This window comes from Choloepus didactylus, chromosome 15 (assembly GCF_015220235.1).
Source record: "Choloepus didactylus isolate mChoDid1 chromosome 15, mChoDid1.pri, whole genome shotgun sequence".
Taxonomy (NCBI): domain Eukaryota; kingdom Metazoa; phylum Chordata; class Mammalia; order Pilosa; family Megalonychidae; genus Choloepus; species Choloepus didactylus.
This window is the reverse complement of record NC_051321.1, coordinates 18,046,804-18,060,497: the sequence shown is the minus strand read 5'-3', so window position 1 is coordinate 18,060,497 and position 13,694 is coordinate 18,046,804. Positions and strand designations below refer to the sequence as shown.

Genomic DNA, 13,694 nt, shown 5'->3' with positions numbered 1-13,694 from the left:
ATTTATTGAGGCTTGTTTTGTAGTCTAACCTATGACGTATTTTGGAGAATGATCTGTGTGCACTTTAGAAGAATACGCAATCTGCTGTTGAATGTTCTATATGTGTCTTTTAGGTCCAGTTGGCTCATAGTGTTGTTTAACTCCTCTATTTCCTCAGTAACCTTCTGTCTAGATGTTCTATCCATTAAAGTGAAATAGTGAAGTGTCCATTACTGTAGGGCTTTCTATTAATGCTTTCAATTAGGTCAAGCTTTGCTTCATATATTTTGGGCTACTGTTGTTTGGTGTATGTATGTTTATTATTGTTTTATCTTCTTGATGTATTGATTCTTTTAACAATATGTAATGATATTTTTGTCTCTTGTAACAGTTTTTCACTTAAATTTTCACTTAAAGTCTATTTTGTCTCATACTTTTTTAACCACCCCTACTCTATTTTGTTTATTACTTGTATGGAATATCTTTTTCCATCCTTTCACTTTCAACCTATTTGTTTTTGAGATGTAAAGTGAATCATGTACAGAATCTATAGTTCACCTTTTTTTTTTTTTTTTTTTTTGGTTTTGGTTTTTTCTCTTCTACCAATCTCTGCTTTTGACTCAAGTATTTTATCCATTTATATTGCTGTATACCCTGTGTCTAGAACTCTGCCTGGCTCATTGAATTTACCTCTGCAGTTTCTGGAAGTCAGGAGAAATTTGGAAATATAACCTATTTCTTAATTCCCACTAACAGATAGAAGGATGTCTATAAATTGTTAGAAAGGCAAAATGTTGCCTTACATTAAATTATACAAGAAATATATATAGGGTAGATGTTCTGGTTTGCTAAAAATGCTGTTATGCAAAATACCAGAAATGGATTGGCTTTTAATTTGTTGAGGCTTGTTTTATGTCCCAGCATATGATCTATTTTGGAGAAAGTTCTGTGAGCACTAGAGAAGAATGTGTATCCTGGTGATTTGGGATGTAATGTTCTATATATGTCTGTTAATTCAAATTCATTTATCAGATTGTTTAGGTTTTCAATTGGATGGGCTTTTATAAAGGGGATTTATTAAGTTACAACTTTACAGTTCTAAGACCATAAAAGTGTCCAAACTAAGGCATCAACAAGAGGATACCTTCACTGATGAGAGGCTGAGGGCATCTGGAACACCTGTTAGCTGGGAAGGCATGTAGCTGGTGTCTGCTGGTCTTTTGCTCCTGGGTTGCTTGCTTTCAGCTTTTGATTCCAGTAACTTTCTCTTTAAGTGTCTGTGGTTTCTCAGCTTCTTCAGGGCAAACTCTGGTCTTCATCTCTTCGTTTAGCAACTACAAACATCTGGTTTCAACAGCTGTCTCCAAAATGTCTCTGAGCATTTTCTCTCTCATTGTCTCTCTCTGTGTTAGCTCTTGTGGGTCCTCCTTGCTTCTCATGGGGGCAAACTCTGGATACATATCTTAGCTTCTTTCCAAAATGTCCCTCTCTGCTTCTCCAAGCTCCTTCTCTCCTTGAGCTCTTAAAGGACTCCAGTAACTAATCAAGACCCACTCTGAATGGGTGGGGTCACATCTCCATGGAAATAATCTAATAAAAAAGGTCTCACCCACAGTTGAGTGGGTCACATCTCCATAGAAACAACCTAATCAAAAGTTCCCACCTGTAATAACTCTGTCCCCACAAGATTGCGTTAAAGAACATAGTCTTTTCTGGGGTACATAACAGTTTCAAACTAGCACAGTAGATCTTAAAAACTATACAAGTAAACAATATGAAGAAAATGATGACCTAGACAATTTAACAGTAAGCCTAGTGGTAATGATTCTATCTTTACTTTTTATATTGATAGGCTTTAATGGCTGGAGGTATAATATGAAAAATATGTGTCTAAAATGAACTCATCTGTATTTAAAGTAATTCAAAGTACTTTTTATAAAAACTACATTTCAAAATTATGAGCAATACTTTACCCTTAGTTATATGTGAAGCTACTCATGGCCTATAGCATTTAAATGTTTCACTTTGGTTTCAGCATTATTCATGAATAGAATTAAAAATTGTTTTTTCCTGCATTCCTTTTATCAATTGTGAATAAAGGTCACTTCTGTAGAATGATTTTTATCACAGAATCATTCAAAATTATCAAAAATAGAGATAACCTAAATAATAAAGGAACAAGTAAATGCATTACAGCATTTGAGGATATAGCTTAAACATTAAATTTCATGTAATCAAAGAATTTTGATTTTATGAAAGTTGGATACCAGAATATCTGCCTAACTGTCTCTATTTAGAATTTTAGCCAGAAAAAAATTTACCAAATGGGTTAGCTGTATTTCTTTCTAGTTGTGAGATTATGGATGGGTTTTATTTTATTTTCTTACTTTTAATTCCAGAATATCTAGAGTCATTATGTAGTACCTTTTAAAGGACAAGAAAAATAACAAATAAATAAATATGATTTTAAGGAATTAGGACTCATTCCATATCTATATTTTGCTTTATATTGTTTGATAGCAAATATTTATATTTATATTTTGCTAGTATTTAATGATATATTTTTGATACTGGTGTGCAATAGTTTTCACCTAACTTTTGCTTTTCAAACCATCTTTTAAAGTATATATCAGGGTTCTATTTTTTTCCCCATAGACAGCCTTTTGATCGACTATCAGTTTACCTTCAGCTTACTGCAGGAAGATGATCGTCACCATACTGCCATAAATTTCATAGCAAACCCAGAGCAGGTGAGAACAGATCATTTATCTCTTATAATGTAATTATACTGTATCAAGGGATACAACTTTCATTTCAGATTTTGCAAAAAATCCTACACTTAGAATTATATATTATTTTCACATACTTCTATTATTTTTTCAGGCATATAACAGTATTTTTGCTTATAATTATACTCAAACCTGAGAGTAGTCTTTTATTAAAAATAGAACCCTTGAATTCAAAGCATGCTAAATTAAAAGTATTTTATTTTATTATATTATTAAATGTGGTAGATTTTCATTGTTCGTTTTCTTTATACAGTGGCTTATTTGAGTTAGATGAATGCTAGCTTTCATTGGTTATCTAATTTTACAGTTTAAATGTATGAAAGATTAATTTTGAATTTTAATATTAACACATCAACTCAGGAAAAGGCTCTGAGGTTGTCTAGAAATAACACGTGTATATCGCTGTCCATCTAGACTGCAGAAAATTAAAAACAATCTAGGGAATGGAAATATGGACCATGTCATTTATTTGGATAGAATGTTAGTTCTTTTGAAACTAAAAATAACTCATTCAATAAATGAAGGTGTTGTGTTAAATGTGTGTATTATTCTTATTATATATTAATCCGTATTATCTATTTTAATAATTTTACAATGGGTGAAATCTCTAAATGTATCTTAACGTTTGCTAGCTCCTTTCCTTTAGAAGTATTTATTAGACTTGCTTATAAATAGTATAATTTCTTATCTTTTTCTTTTCTAGGAAAATAAATTCTGAAAAAATACATAGGACAGTTTGTTCTATTAACACCTTATTCCCCAAATTTTAAATAGTGCCTACATTCTTGGGAATACATTTGAAGTTTTCACTTTATATAAGATTTTTAAAATATGTTTTCTTTCAAATGCAAGCTTTTCTTTACTGATGCTCTGTGTTTTTATAAAGATGTATTAATAATATGTCAGAAACTGTAATTCTCAGTGTGATAAAGTTTTTAAGTGCTTTATAATCACAATTGGCTTCTTGATTATTTAATAGTAATTTGAGAAATATGGGGTTCTTTGAAAATATCAGAAAATTAAATGTAAGTTGGGTGTCTTATTCAAAATTTGGGTATGAATAATATCCTTCCCTGGTATTATCCAGAGTGCCATACATATAGGTCCAGACTAGCCAGAATTCTAGTTTTTCTTTCTCTTGACTACCTTCTCCTCCTTTAATTTCCACAAATGCTCAAGTGTTTCCAAATGTCCTTGCTTTCGGTTTCACTTACTTCTGTCTTGTCCAAATGAAGCCAAGAACCCAGACACAAGTTCTTTGAAGCTGAAGAATACTAGCCTACCATTAGTGAAGTCACTAAAGGTGCTTATAACATCATTTTGTGTAATCCCCTTAATTAAAAAGAACTTTATTTTGGGACAGTCTCTGAAATATGGATTATTGGTCAAGGTTTCCTAGTCATCCTACAAGAAACTAATAAAAAGTAAATTCCTCAGCTGTTTCTGAATTTTCTATATTTTGATAACAGATTTAATTCTAACCTTCTATATATCCAGTGCTTTAAGGTGAACAATTTCTGGGGTGGATTTCTTTAAAACCTGACCTTTCCATACTTATCCACATATACCAGTGTTCTAAGTGAATAATTTTACCATTTATCAGGGAAATTCCAGTGTCATTTCTTTTAGTACATCTTTTTTACTTGACCCTAAATGCTTCTTATGGGGCTTTGCTTATGGTAAAATATGTTTCCATAATACCTAAATTAGAATTGATAAATGATATTTTAAAAATTCAAGAAGAGTTTTTTTTTTAATTTTTGTATTAATTGGAAATATTCCATGGTCTTTTAAATGTCAATAATAGTTATTCACATATTTATGCCACCCTAAGTAATACATGTATAATTATGAAGGGGCCACTTGAAGAGAAGATTCCACTTCTTGGAAATTGTGGTCCAAGAAAAGGGCCAATATTATATTTTTGGATATCTAAATTGATCTTCAGATACATTATAGAGTGTATGTCTTATATTCTACTGATACTGTTTAAGTACTCTCTGCCAACATGGGAAATACCACAAGTTTTTTTTTGTTTGTTTTTTGTTTTTAATTTCTGTGATGCATAGTATTGTTCTTTCAGTGACTAGGGACTTTTCCTGCATTATCATAAATATCTCTTTTATTTGGTGAGGAGAAAGCTATGGAAAGTCGCTTTATGAACTCCATACAACAGGGATACTGCAACATATCACCTAAGAAATCTCTTGTATTACTGTCAAGATACATAGTATAGGCATGGAAATAAGCAGCACTGTCTTCAGCAAGCAGTTGATTCTATTTGTGAAACTAACTGAAAGCATTACTCAGAATCTTGCTTCTATTATTCCCCAAAGTTTATTAAACACCTTTGCCTTAGGAGACGTTGGAAATCTTTTAGTGGAATATGTTTGGACCTCACAGATCATGGAAAGCATAGAGTGCCTACATTAAAAGTTCTATATCTTGTTCTGGAAGGCATCTCTGAGCTATTAGAACACTATAAATAGGTGAAAATGGCTTACTGAAAGTTCTCCCTAGTCCATCTGCATAGAGATTAGGAACTCTTAATACTAGGCATTTGTAAAAGTAATATAAAATAAAATAATATTTATTTAGCGGATATGATGGACAGAGAATGAAGTCAGAAAGCATATAAAGGAAGTTGTGCTCCAGCAATTCATTCCCTATATTCTCTCATTCCTGGTCATAAGAAAGGGTATTCTCATGATCCATCCTCTTCTGATGGCTATGGCACGTAATTCATGGTTCTTCACAGTGGCCCAGCTGCCCGTCTATCTAGGGCAGTTATTAATAATGGATGCTTTTTGGGGGTGTAAGATAGAAACTTAGTGTATCATTCAGTGGTATGACCGTCAATATTACTTTTGCCTCTTACGATGCTCCTTCTTTCTGCTCTACCAAAGAAGGGATATTTCCTTCAGTCAGCTCTCTCCCAAGATTGTTATATCAAAAATGGTAGCTTAATTGCTTTCAGACTTATTTTCTCCTAAGAGCCACTGAGAAAATACAGGATATATTTTCTGTTGACTTACCTACTTTACCTTATTTAGAAAAAAAAGGAGTAATACTTATAAATTAATAAATTAATATTCCTTTTTTTTTTAATTTTAGCAGCCAGGTTTCGCTTAGCAGTACAGATTTTCTATGAGTCTTTGTATACTTAAAGCACAATACACTGAATATACTAAGCTAAAAGTTACTCAGTATGACTATCACCTTTGACTTTCCACAGGACTGTTTTATAATCATACCTGCTTTTTGTTTCTCACCTCTCCGAATGACATAATCACAAATAATAATTAAGGAAATATCTTATGCATCTATTTCCTTGAGACTAAATGTAAGGGTCTCTACTCATGAATGACGAGGAGTAGGTTGAATGTTATAAAATTCCTCAGCGTTCCTCAGTAGAGTTGTTTAAACAAATGTGGTCTGCGTTGTTTTCAGAGTAAACTCATTTTTCACTGAAAGTTTTATATTATGAATTTGAAGGGATTTTCTCCTGGAAAATGTGTTGTATAATAATAAAATACATACCTAAGAAGAAATCTTTTAGCAAAACAATCTTATATTGTTGGTAAATTACTTTGGACTAACTCAAATTTACATCATTTTAATTATTAACTAAAAGTTTAAACAAAGGGAATCAAAATACAAATACTGAAACACAGCTGCTTCCCTCATTTGATAGGGTGGATTATAGTAGAAAAGATGAGTAACGAACTTTTTAAATTTATATTTTTGTTGTTAAATTATATAACATAAAATACCATTTTAACCTTTTTAAGTGTGTAGTTCAGTGGCATTAATTGCATTTACAATGTAGTGCTACCATCACCACCACCAATTATCAAAACTTTTTTCATTATCTCAAATAGAGACTGTACCCATTAAGCATAACTCCTTATTTCCCTTCCCCCAACCCTGCTAACCTCTTATCTACTTTCTGTTTCTATGAATTTTCTAATTCTAGATATTTCATATAAGTGTACAATATTTGTCATTTCATGCCTCACTTATTTTGTTTAATATAATGTTTTCAAGGTTCATTCATGTTGTAGCATTTATCAGTACTTAATTCCTTTTAATGACCGAATTAAGTAAGAAACTTTTCATCTACATTTGAATTTATCACAGTTTTTTCATTAAAAATGTAATTGACCTTATACTCATTCATTTGAATATTGAATAATATGTAGTTTGAGAAAGATAACAGGGATATAATTGAAACAGTGGATTAAATGAACTGTATGCTATCTAGTTTAATTTGAAATTTCTAAACTTATTTTTTTTTTGTTGGTAGTCAAACAAAAATTTGGATATTTCAATTAATGCATCAAACAACTTTAATCTCAACATTACATGGTCGGTTGGCTCAACAGGTAAGAGAATTTTGGTGTATGTCTTTTTCACACATGTTCCTACGTGGATGTTGTTTTAGCTTGACAATTTACTGTTAAGTTAAATAATTGAAATATAAAACAGTATTATATGCCAACAATCATTGTGCTGTTACAAATAAAGATAATTATCATTATAGATAAAGTTTCATTACCTTGTTAGTTTTCTCTCTTGTTAAATAAAATTAGATGGGTGGAAAGTATTGTATACTTTAATTTTTGAATGTCAGTGTCAAGAAATGCTGTGTTTTAAATTAAGATAGATAACTTCTTTAATCAGTAAAGAGATGATAATTTCAATTACTTGATTCAATATTGAAGTATAAATTTAATTATTAACCTTAATATTGATATCAAATGTGAAATTTTTCTATGTGGGCTAATAGAAGTAACCTTTTTTAAATTTATTATCTTAAAGTTAGATATATATTCCCCTGAGAAGGTGGTATAAAAAACTACACTTAATAAATCTTTATAATAGTGTGAAAAAATTGGAGTTACTGACCTTTAAAAAATAAAACTTAGAAGTACAAACCTGTATGTTGAATTGTGAAAAAAGTATGCTCACATTTTATGCACTTATGACTTAGGAGATTTCACTGCTTTCCATTTTCTGAATTAAAGATATATTGTTGCATAAATGTGTTGGTAATGATGTTTTGTGGGGTTTTTTGGTATAGAAAGTATATGGATGCTTAAAAATACATGTTGCATTCCTGAAAATTAAGACATTATGCTATTTCAATTTGTAGAGTTATGTAAACATAGAATTCAAGAGTGAAGAAACCTTTTGCAATTCCAGAATATTTATTACATCTGTAAAGTGCCAAAACATTTTGGAAATAAATGAAAAGTTCAGGCAAATATCTGGACATTTAGTTACTACAGTGCCAAACATACAATAAATCTTGGCATTGTAAGTCTCATTAAGAAGTCATGATAACTTGTCCTGCTGTTTAGAACTTTACTTCTTCACAACAAACAGGACTTTACAAGAGTTTTCAAACGTATCTACAAAATGTATAAAACATTTTAATTATTTTAGAATGGTGATTTTAGTGTGCAAGAAATAATTTGTAACTTTCAGATTCCCAGAACAAATCTAAGAAATTTTGATTCATCAGGACAGGGATAGGATCAGGGAATCTGCGTTTTTAAAAAACCACTCAATTTTGGAATAGGTGAATAGAAGTTAACTCAATTGCTAATTAATGCAACTAATTCTAATTATTTTTGTTGTTCATTAAGGTAGAGGTCTTGCTAAGTTTATTGGAAATGCTTTGTTTCATTTGGTGAACTTCAACAAGTATTTATTGAGTGCCCAATAATATGTTTAACTAATTGAGCATTTAGTTCATGTTTTAAATTATGGCTTCCTCCCAATTTATTTAAAATAGTGGTGAGGCAGATCAATTGATGACTTTTTCCATTTTTAATTGGACAAAGACATAGGAAAATATGTTTTGAAAGGATCTGTAGAGTAGTAAGTGAAAGAGAATTATTTGGAGCTATGTATACTAGATTTACAAACAGTAGTTTACCACTTAATAGCTATAAACTGGGGACAAGTGCTTTAATCTTTCTGAGGCTCAGCTTTCAATTTGAAAAGTAGAGATAATTATATCTCCTGAATAAAGTTGTTATTAGAAGAGAATATAAAGCCTCTAAACTAGTGCCTAGTTCATAGCACTTAACAAGTGGTAGTATTTTTTAAAAATAATTTTTATACTAAATTCATTTGCATTATATTCGTTACAAATCTTATTTTCTTTCTTTGTCATCCTAAATTATAAAAGTAAGTATATTTTGATAATTATGTTTTTTATGAGTGCAATTGTAAAAAAGTAAGTGTAATATATTTTTAAATTCATAAATATCCCTGTTTCCTAATGTGAATCATTTAAATTTGCTTCTATTATTTACCTTTTAGCTGGAACAATATCTGGAGAGGAGACTCCTATTGTTTCCAAGACCAATATAAAGGAATACAGAGATAGTTTTTCCTATGAAAAATTTAACTTTAGAAGCAATCCTAACATTACATTCTATGTATATGTCAGCAACTTCTCCTGGCCTATTAAAATACAGGTAAGTGTTTCCTCATAGATACATTTCTTGCCTTGAAGAATACTAAACATGTTTTGACCCTTGATGAAAATAGGATTGACTATGAATATATCCATAAATAGCACTCCTGCTTTTTCAATATTTTTTCCAAAAATGCAGCAAAATTTGAAATAACTCAGATGTTTGAATTTTCTGATTAATTTTATACTTTGAGGATTGACTAGATACCCTTTTTCTTACAACTCCACTTGAAGTTATTTGTTTTATTTTAGTAATCTTTTTGCTTTAGAATATGCTGTACATAATTTAAGCTTTCATTGAAGATTTTGGGACTAGTAGTATTTAACAGTTACTTCTTCAAGACCCAGTACCTCTCACTGTTGATTTCTTTATACTATATATGAGTTCAGTAGTCCTTTTTTGTTGTATTTAGAGGTAGGCTGCTGAAGGTTTCAGATTTTACTTCAAGGAACATTTGGATTTTCTTCTGTCTTGAAAACGTCATGGTTTGTGTTCTTAATTTATACTTTTATGAATGAAAGCCTGTATGTTGTGATATTAGAATTTGCTCATTTATCCATTACTTTATGATTGGTTTGATTAGTTGTTGAATTAACTTCACAGTGATTTATTGAATAGCTCATATTGAATAGCCAAGTCCTCTGCTAAGTTGTAATTTTTAAAAATATTTCTAAAATTTACAGGTCACTCCTTCCCATTTTATATTAATCAATGACAGCTTATGCTCTGTGACTGGAAATGTTTACATGTTTTATTTATATTAATTTCTATGTGAGCATTTGTGGGAGGACTGGGTGATTTTTAAAAATCCTACGTTTATTGGAAAATTCTTTGTTCATATTTTTAAGGTTGGTTTAACACCTACAATACATAATTGCTTAACTGCTCAAGAAATGTTAGCACAAATTACTACTTAGTATAGTTAGTAATAGAAGTTAATTTGAGAAATTTATTTCTTTATTGTACAGCGATTGATTTATATATTGATACAGTCAGAAGATGCCAGAAATATTTCCATGTAGTTTTTTTCCATCCCAAAATTATGGATGATAGATACATCATTTTATTTTCTAAGACTCATATAGAAATATTAGTCAGATTTCACTCAGTTTATTCAAATTATGATTGAAGGGGAAAAACAACTCATCTATAGAGTATACTAAATAGTAATTAAACTGATAAAATCATTCTATTGTTTTTCTTAATGCCTTTTTTTTCTTGGCTATCCAATTATATTTTACTTTTAAGCAAATTACATAATTACTTTAGAATATTCATGAATAATTAATGGTTAGAAATTAACTTTCTAAATTGGATTTTCTTTTGAGAACATACTGGTAATACATTCTGGAAACCAAAATCAGGATTTATGTAATGAATTTGAAATACCCCATTATAAAAAAATAATAAAATGTGGAAAATAACTACAAAAGTCAAGATATATACACCTAATTCTTACTCTTTCATTAAATTCATTACATCGTTCTTGAAGAATACGTTATATTAAGGCACATAAGCATGCATTCATTTATAAGAGTATAATAAACTTTTACTATATTAAACATAATATATTAAAATAATTTTAATTAAGATTTAAAAATTTTACAATTTTATATTCTTCCTCCGTTGATATGACTTCATCTTTCTTTGCTGGTGAAGATAGTAATTATTTTGCTTTTCAATATTTAGTTCCTTCCTTATAATATCTAAGTTTAAAGAGTCCTGTATCTTCAGTTTCATTATCTCAAATTTAGTAAGATTTTTAGAAAATGCTTTCTGTAAACGTCTAGCTACTGAAGTTCTAATTTTAGAATTCTGAAAAGATTTATATCCTTTATTAATAGGTAATCTTGTAATTGAACGAAACAGCTTAATAAATGCAAAAATTAACGCTAAAATTTACTAATATCAGCATATTTTCTTTTTTAAACTTTTTCCTTTTTTAACATTGAATACTGAAAAATCAACATCTTAAAGCTCTGAAGAGCAGATGTTTCCATTGTTATCATAAAGAGTTTTAGGAACCTTGTGTTGAAGATAGCTCCTATTACATTATGAAAATGAAAAGTAAATGGCCTCTCTTGAGGCCACATATTCTGAAGTGGTCTTTGCATTTTGTTTTTAACTTCTTTTTTTTTTTTTTTTTTTTTTGGTCAAATGGAATATAAATGTTAAAGTGGTAAAATATGTATAAAAAAATTGCTTTTCTGAGTTTACTTGTTTTTTTTCTTTGTTACTGCATCATCCCTACCCTGAAATCAATTAACTATAATGTTATAGTTTCTTGTAGTTTTATGGGACATTTACACTTGATGATTTCCTTTTAAAAAATTATTTTATAATTCGTTAAAGATATTTTGGGATGATTTTTAAACTTAGAATTAGTATATGACTGCATATTCCATTCTAATATTCTTTACCAGTTCATAGCAGTATAATATGATGGAATGTAAAATGTACTTCATTATTCATTACAAGTCTACCTTTAGGGATTATCAATTTCCATTATAAATAAATGTAAATGTTAATCAAACTGCATGCTTAAAATTTATGCTTTTTACTAAATGTATCTTATAAACTCAAAACAATATTTTTGTCATTCGTGAGTAGAGACACTTCCCATTAGTTTCAAGGAAATAAATGCGTAACAGATTTCTTTATTATTTGTGATTATATCATTCAGAGAGGTGAGAAACAGGAAGCAGGTATGATCATAACCACTAGGTCCTGCTGAAAGGCAAAAGTGATAGTCATAGTGAGTAACTTTAGCTTCCCATATTCAATGTGTTGTGCTTTGTTTTATTTATTTATTTATTTTTAATGCATTTTTAAAATTGTGAACTTTAACATATATACATAACAGTGATAACTTTCAAAGTATGATTTAACAAGTAATTAGAGAGCAAATTTCAGAGAATATCTTGGGTCACAGTTCCACAACTTCAGCTGTTGCCATTGTTGTGAAATATAACATTCATACAGAAAGGTGTCAACTCTCAATGTACACCTCAACAAGCAGTTATATAGGTAATTTCAAAAATTATTATGGATTACAGTTCCGCAGTCTCAGTCCCTTCCCTATTATGCAGTAGAAGGTAGATACAGAAAGGTGAAGACCTTCAAGGCACAATTCAACAAGCAGCTATAGAGAAAATCCCAAAGGATGCTATAGGCTACAGTTCCACTATGCCATTTACCTCCTTCCAGCCATTCTAACATCCCAGCATCAAAAAATGTATATATAATTATATAAAGTTTCAGTATTCATAGACCTTTGTTAAATCTTATCTTGTTTGTTGCTACCCCTTCCTCTCAATCTCATTCTCCAACTTCAGGGTTGTCTAGGCAATGAGCACCCTAACTTGTTCATATCGAAAGGGGTTGTCGACATTATGGGGAAGGGGCTGCATCTGATTGCTGATCTTAAAGACAGTGTTGCCTCTGGGTTTTAGAATTTGTCTGGTATAGGAACACTCTGGTGGACTTAGAGTTCTGAAGGATAAAACTTAGTGAGTGCATCTTTTATAGAATCTTAGGTAGGGACCTAGGTATTTTTAGTAAGGGCAAGGCTACTTTTGGTAAGGGTATGGCATACTGTGGCCATCTGCGATGTCTAGCTGGAGCTTGCATAAAAGAAACCTCCAGGATAGCCTCTCGATCTTTTTGGGATCTCTCAGCCACGGTCACTTCAGCTTGTCACCTTTCTTTTTTCCCCCTTTTGGTCAAGTAGGCATTTTCAGTCCCTCGCTGCCAGGGCCAGGCTCATTCCTGGGAATCATGTCCGACGTCGCCAGGGAAATTCATTCCCCTGGAAGTCATGTCGCTCATCAGGGTTGGGGGGGAGGTTAATGAATTTATTTGCTGAGTTAATGTATTGTGCTTTGTTTTAAATATACAGACTCATAGAAAAATCTGTACTGCTAAGTGATAACCTGGCTACTTGTTTGATTTTTGTATCACAGTAATGCTGGCTTTATTAAACGAGTTGGGAAGAATTCTTTCTTCCATAATTTTCTGAAAGAATTTGTGTAGAATTTTTATTATTTCTTCCTAAATGTGTGACAGAATTCAACTGTGAAAGTATTTGGCCTGGAATTTTCTGTTCAGGCAGGTTTTACCTGCAGATTTAATTCCCTTAACAAATTTAGAGCTGTTCTGGTTATTTTTTTGTTGAGTGAGATTTCTCAACTAGTTTGCATCTTTCAGGGAATTTATCCATTTTAATCGATGTATTAGATTTATTGGCAAAAAGTTACTCATGATAGTCACATATTATCCATAGTGATTTCCTCTCTCTCATTTCTGATATTGGTAATTTGTGTGTCTCCCACTTGTTTTTTTCCTTCTTGATCAGTTTTGCTAGAGGATTATACATTTTATTGCTTTTTCTTAAAGAAACAGATTTTAGTTTCATTGATTTCCTTTATTGCTTTTC

The 13,694-nt window shown here is 30.7% G+C and overlaps 1 protein-coding gene across 2 annotated transcripts in view; it reads left to right on the top strand.

Annotated features, from left to right (window-relative positions):
- The window catches only part of ATRNL1 (attractin like 1), a 1,027,996-nt gene that overhangs the window by 480,140 nt on the left and 534,162 nt on the right, over positions 1 to 13,694 (top strand). For both annotated transcript variants that reach the window (XM_037804686.1, XM_037804687.1), the window contains 3 exons: positions 2,635 to 2,729; positions 7,075 to 7,153; positions 9,102 to 9,259. In XM_037804686.1, coding sequence (XP_037660614.1) covers positions 2,635 to 2,729; positions 7,075 to 7,153; positions 9,102 to 9,259 — 332 coding nt within the window. The remainder of the gene's footprint in view (positions 1 to 2,634; positions 2,730 to 7,074; positions 7,154 to 9,101; positions 9,260 to 13,694) is intronic.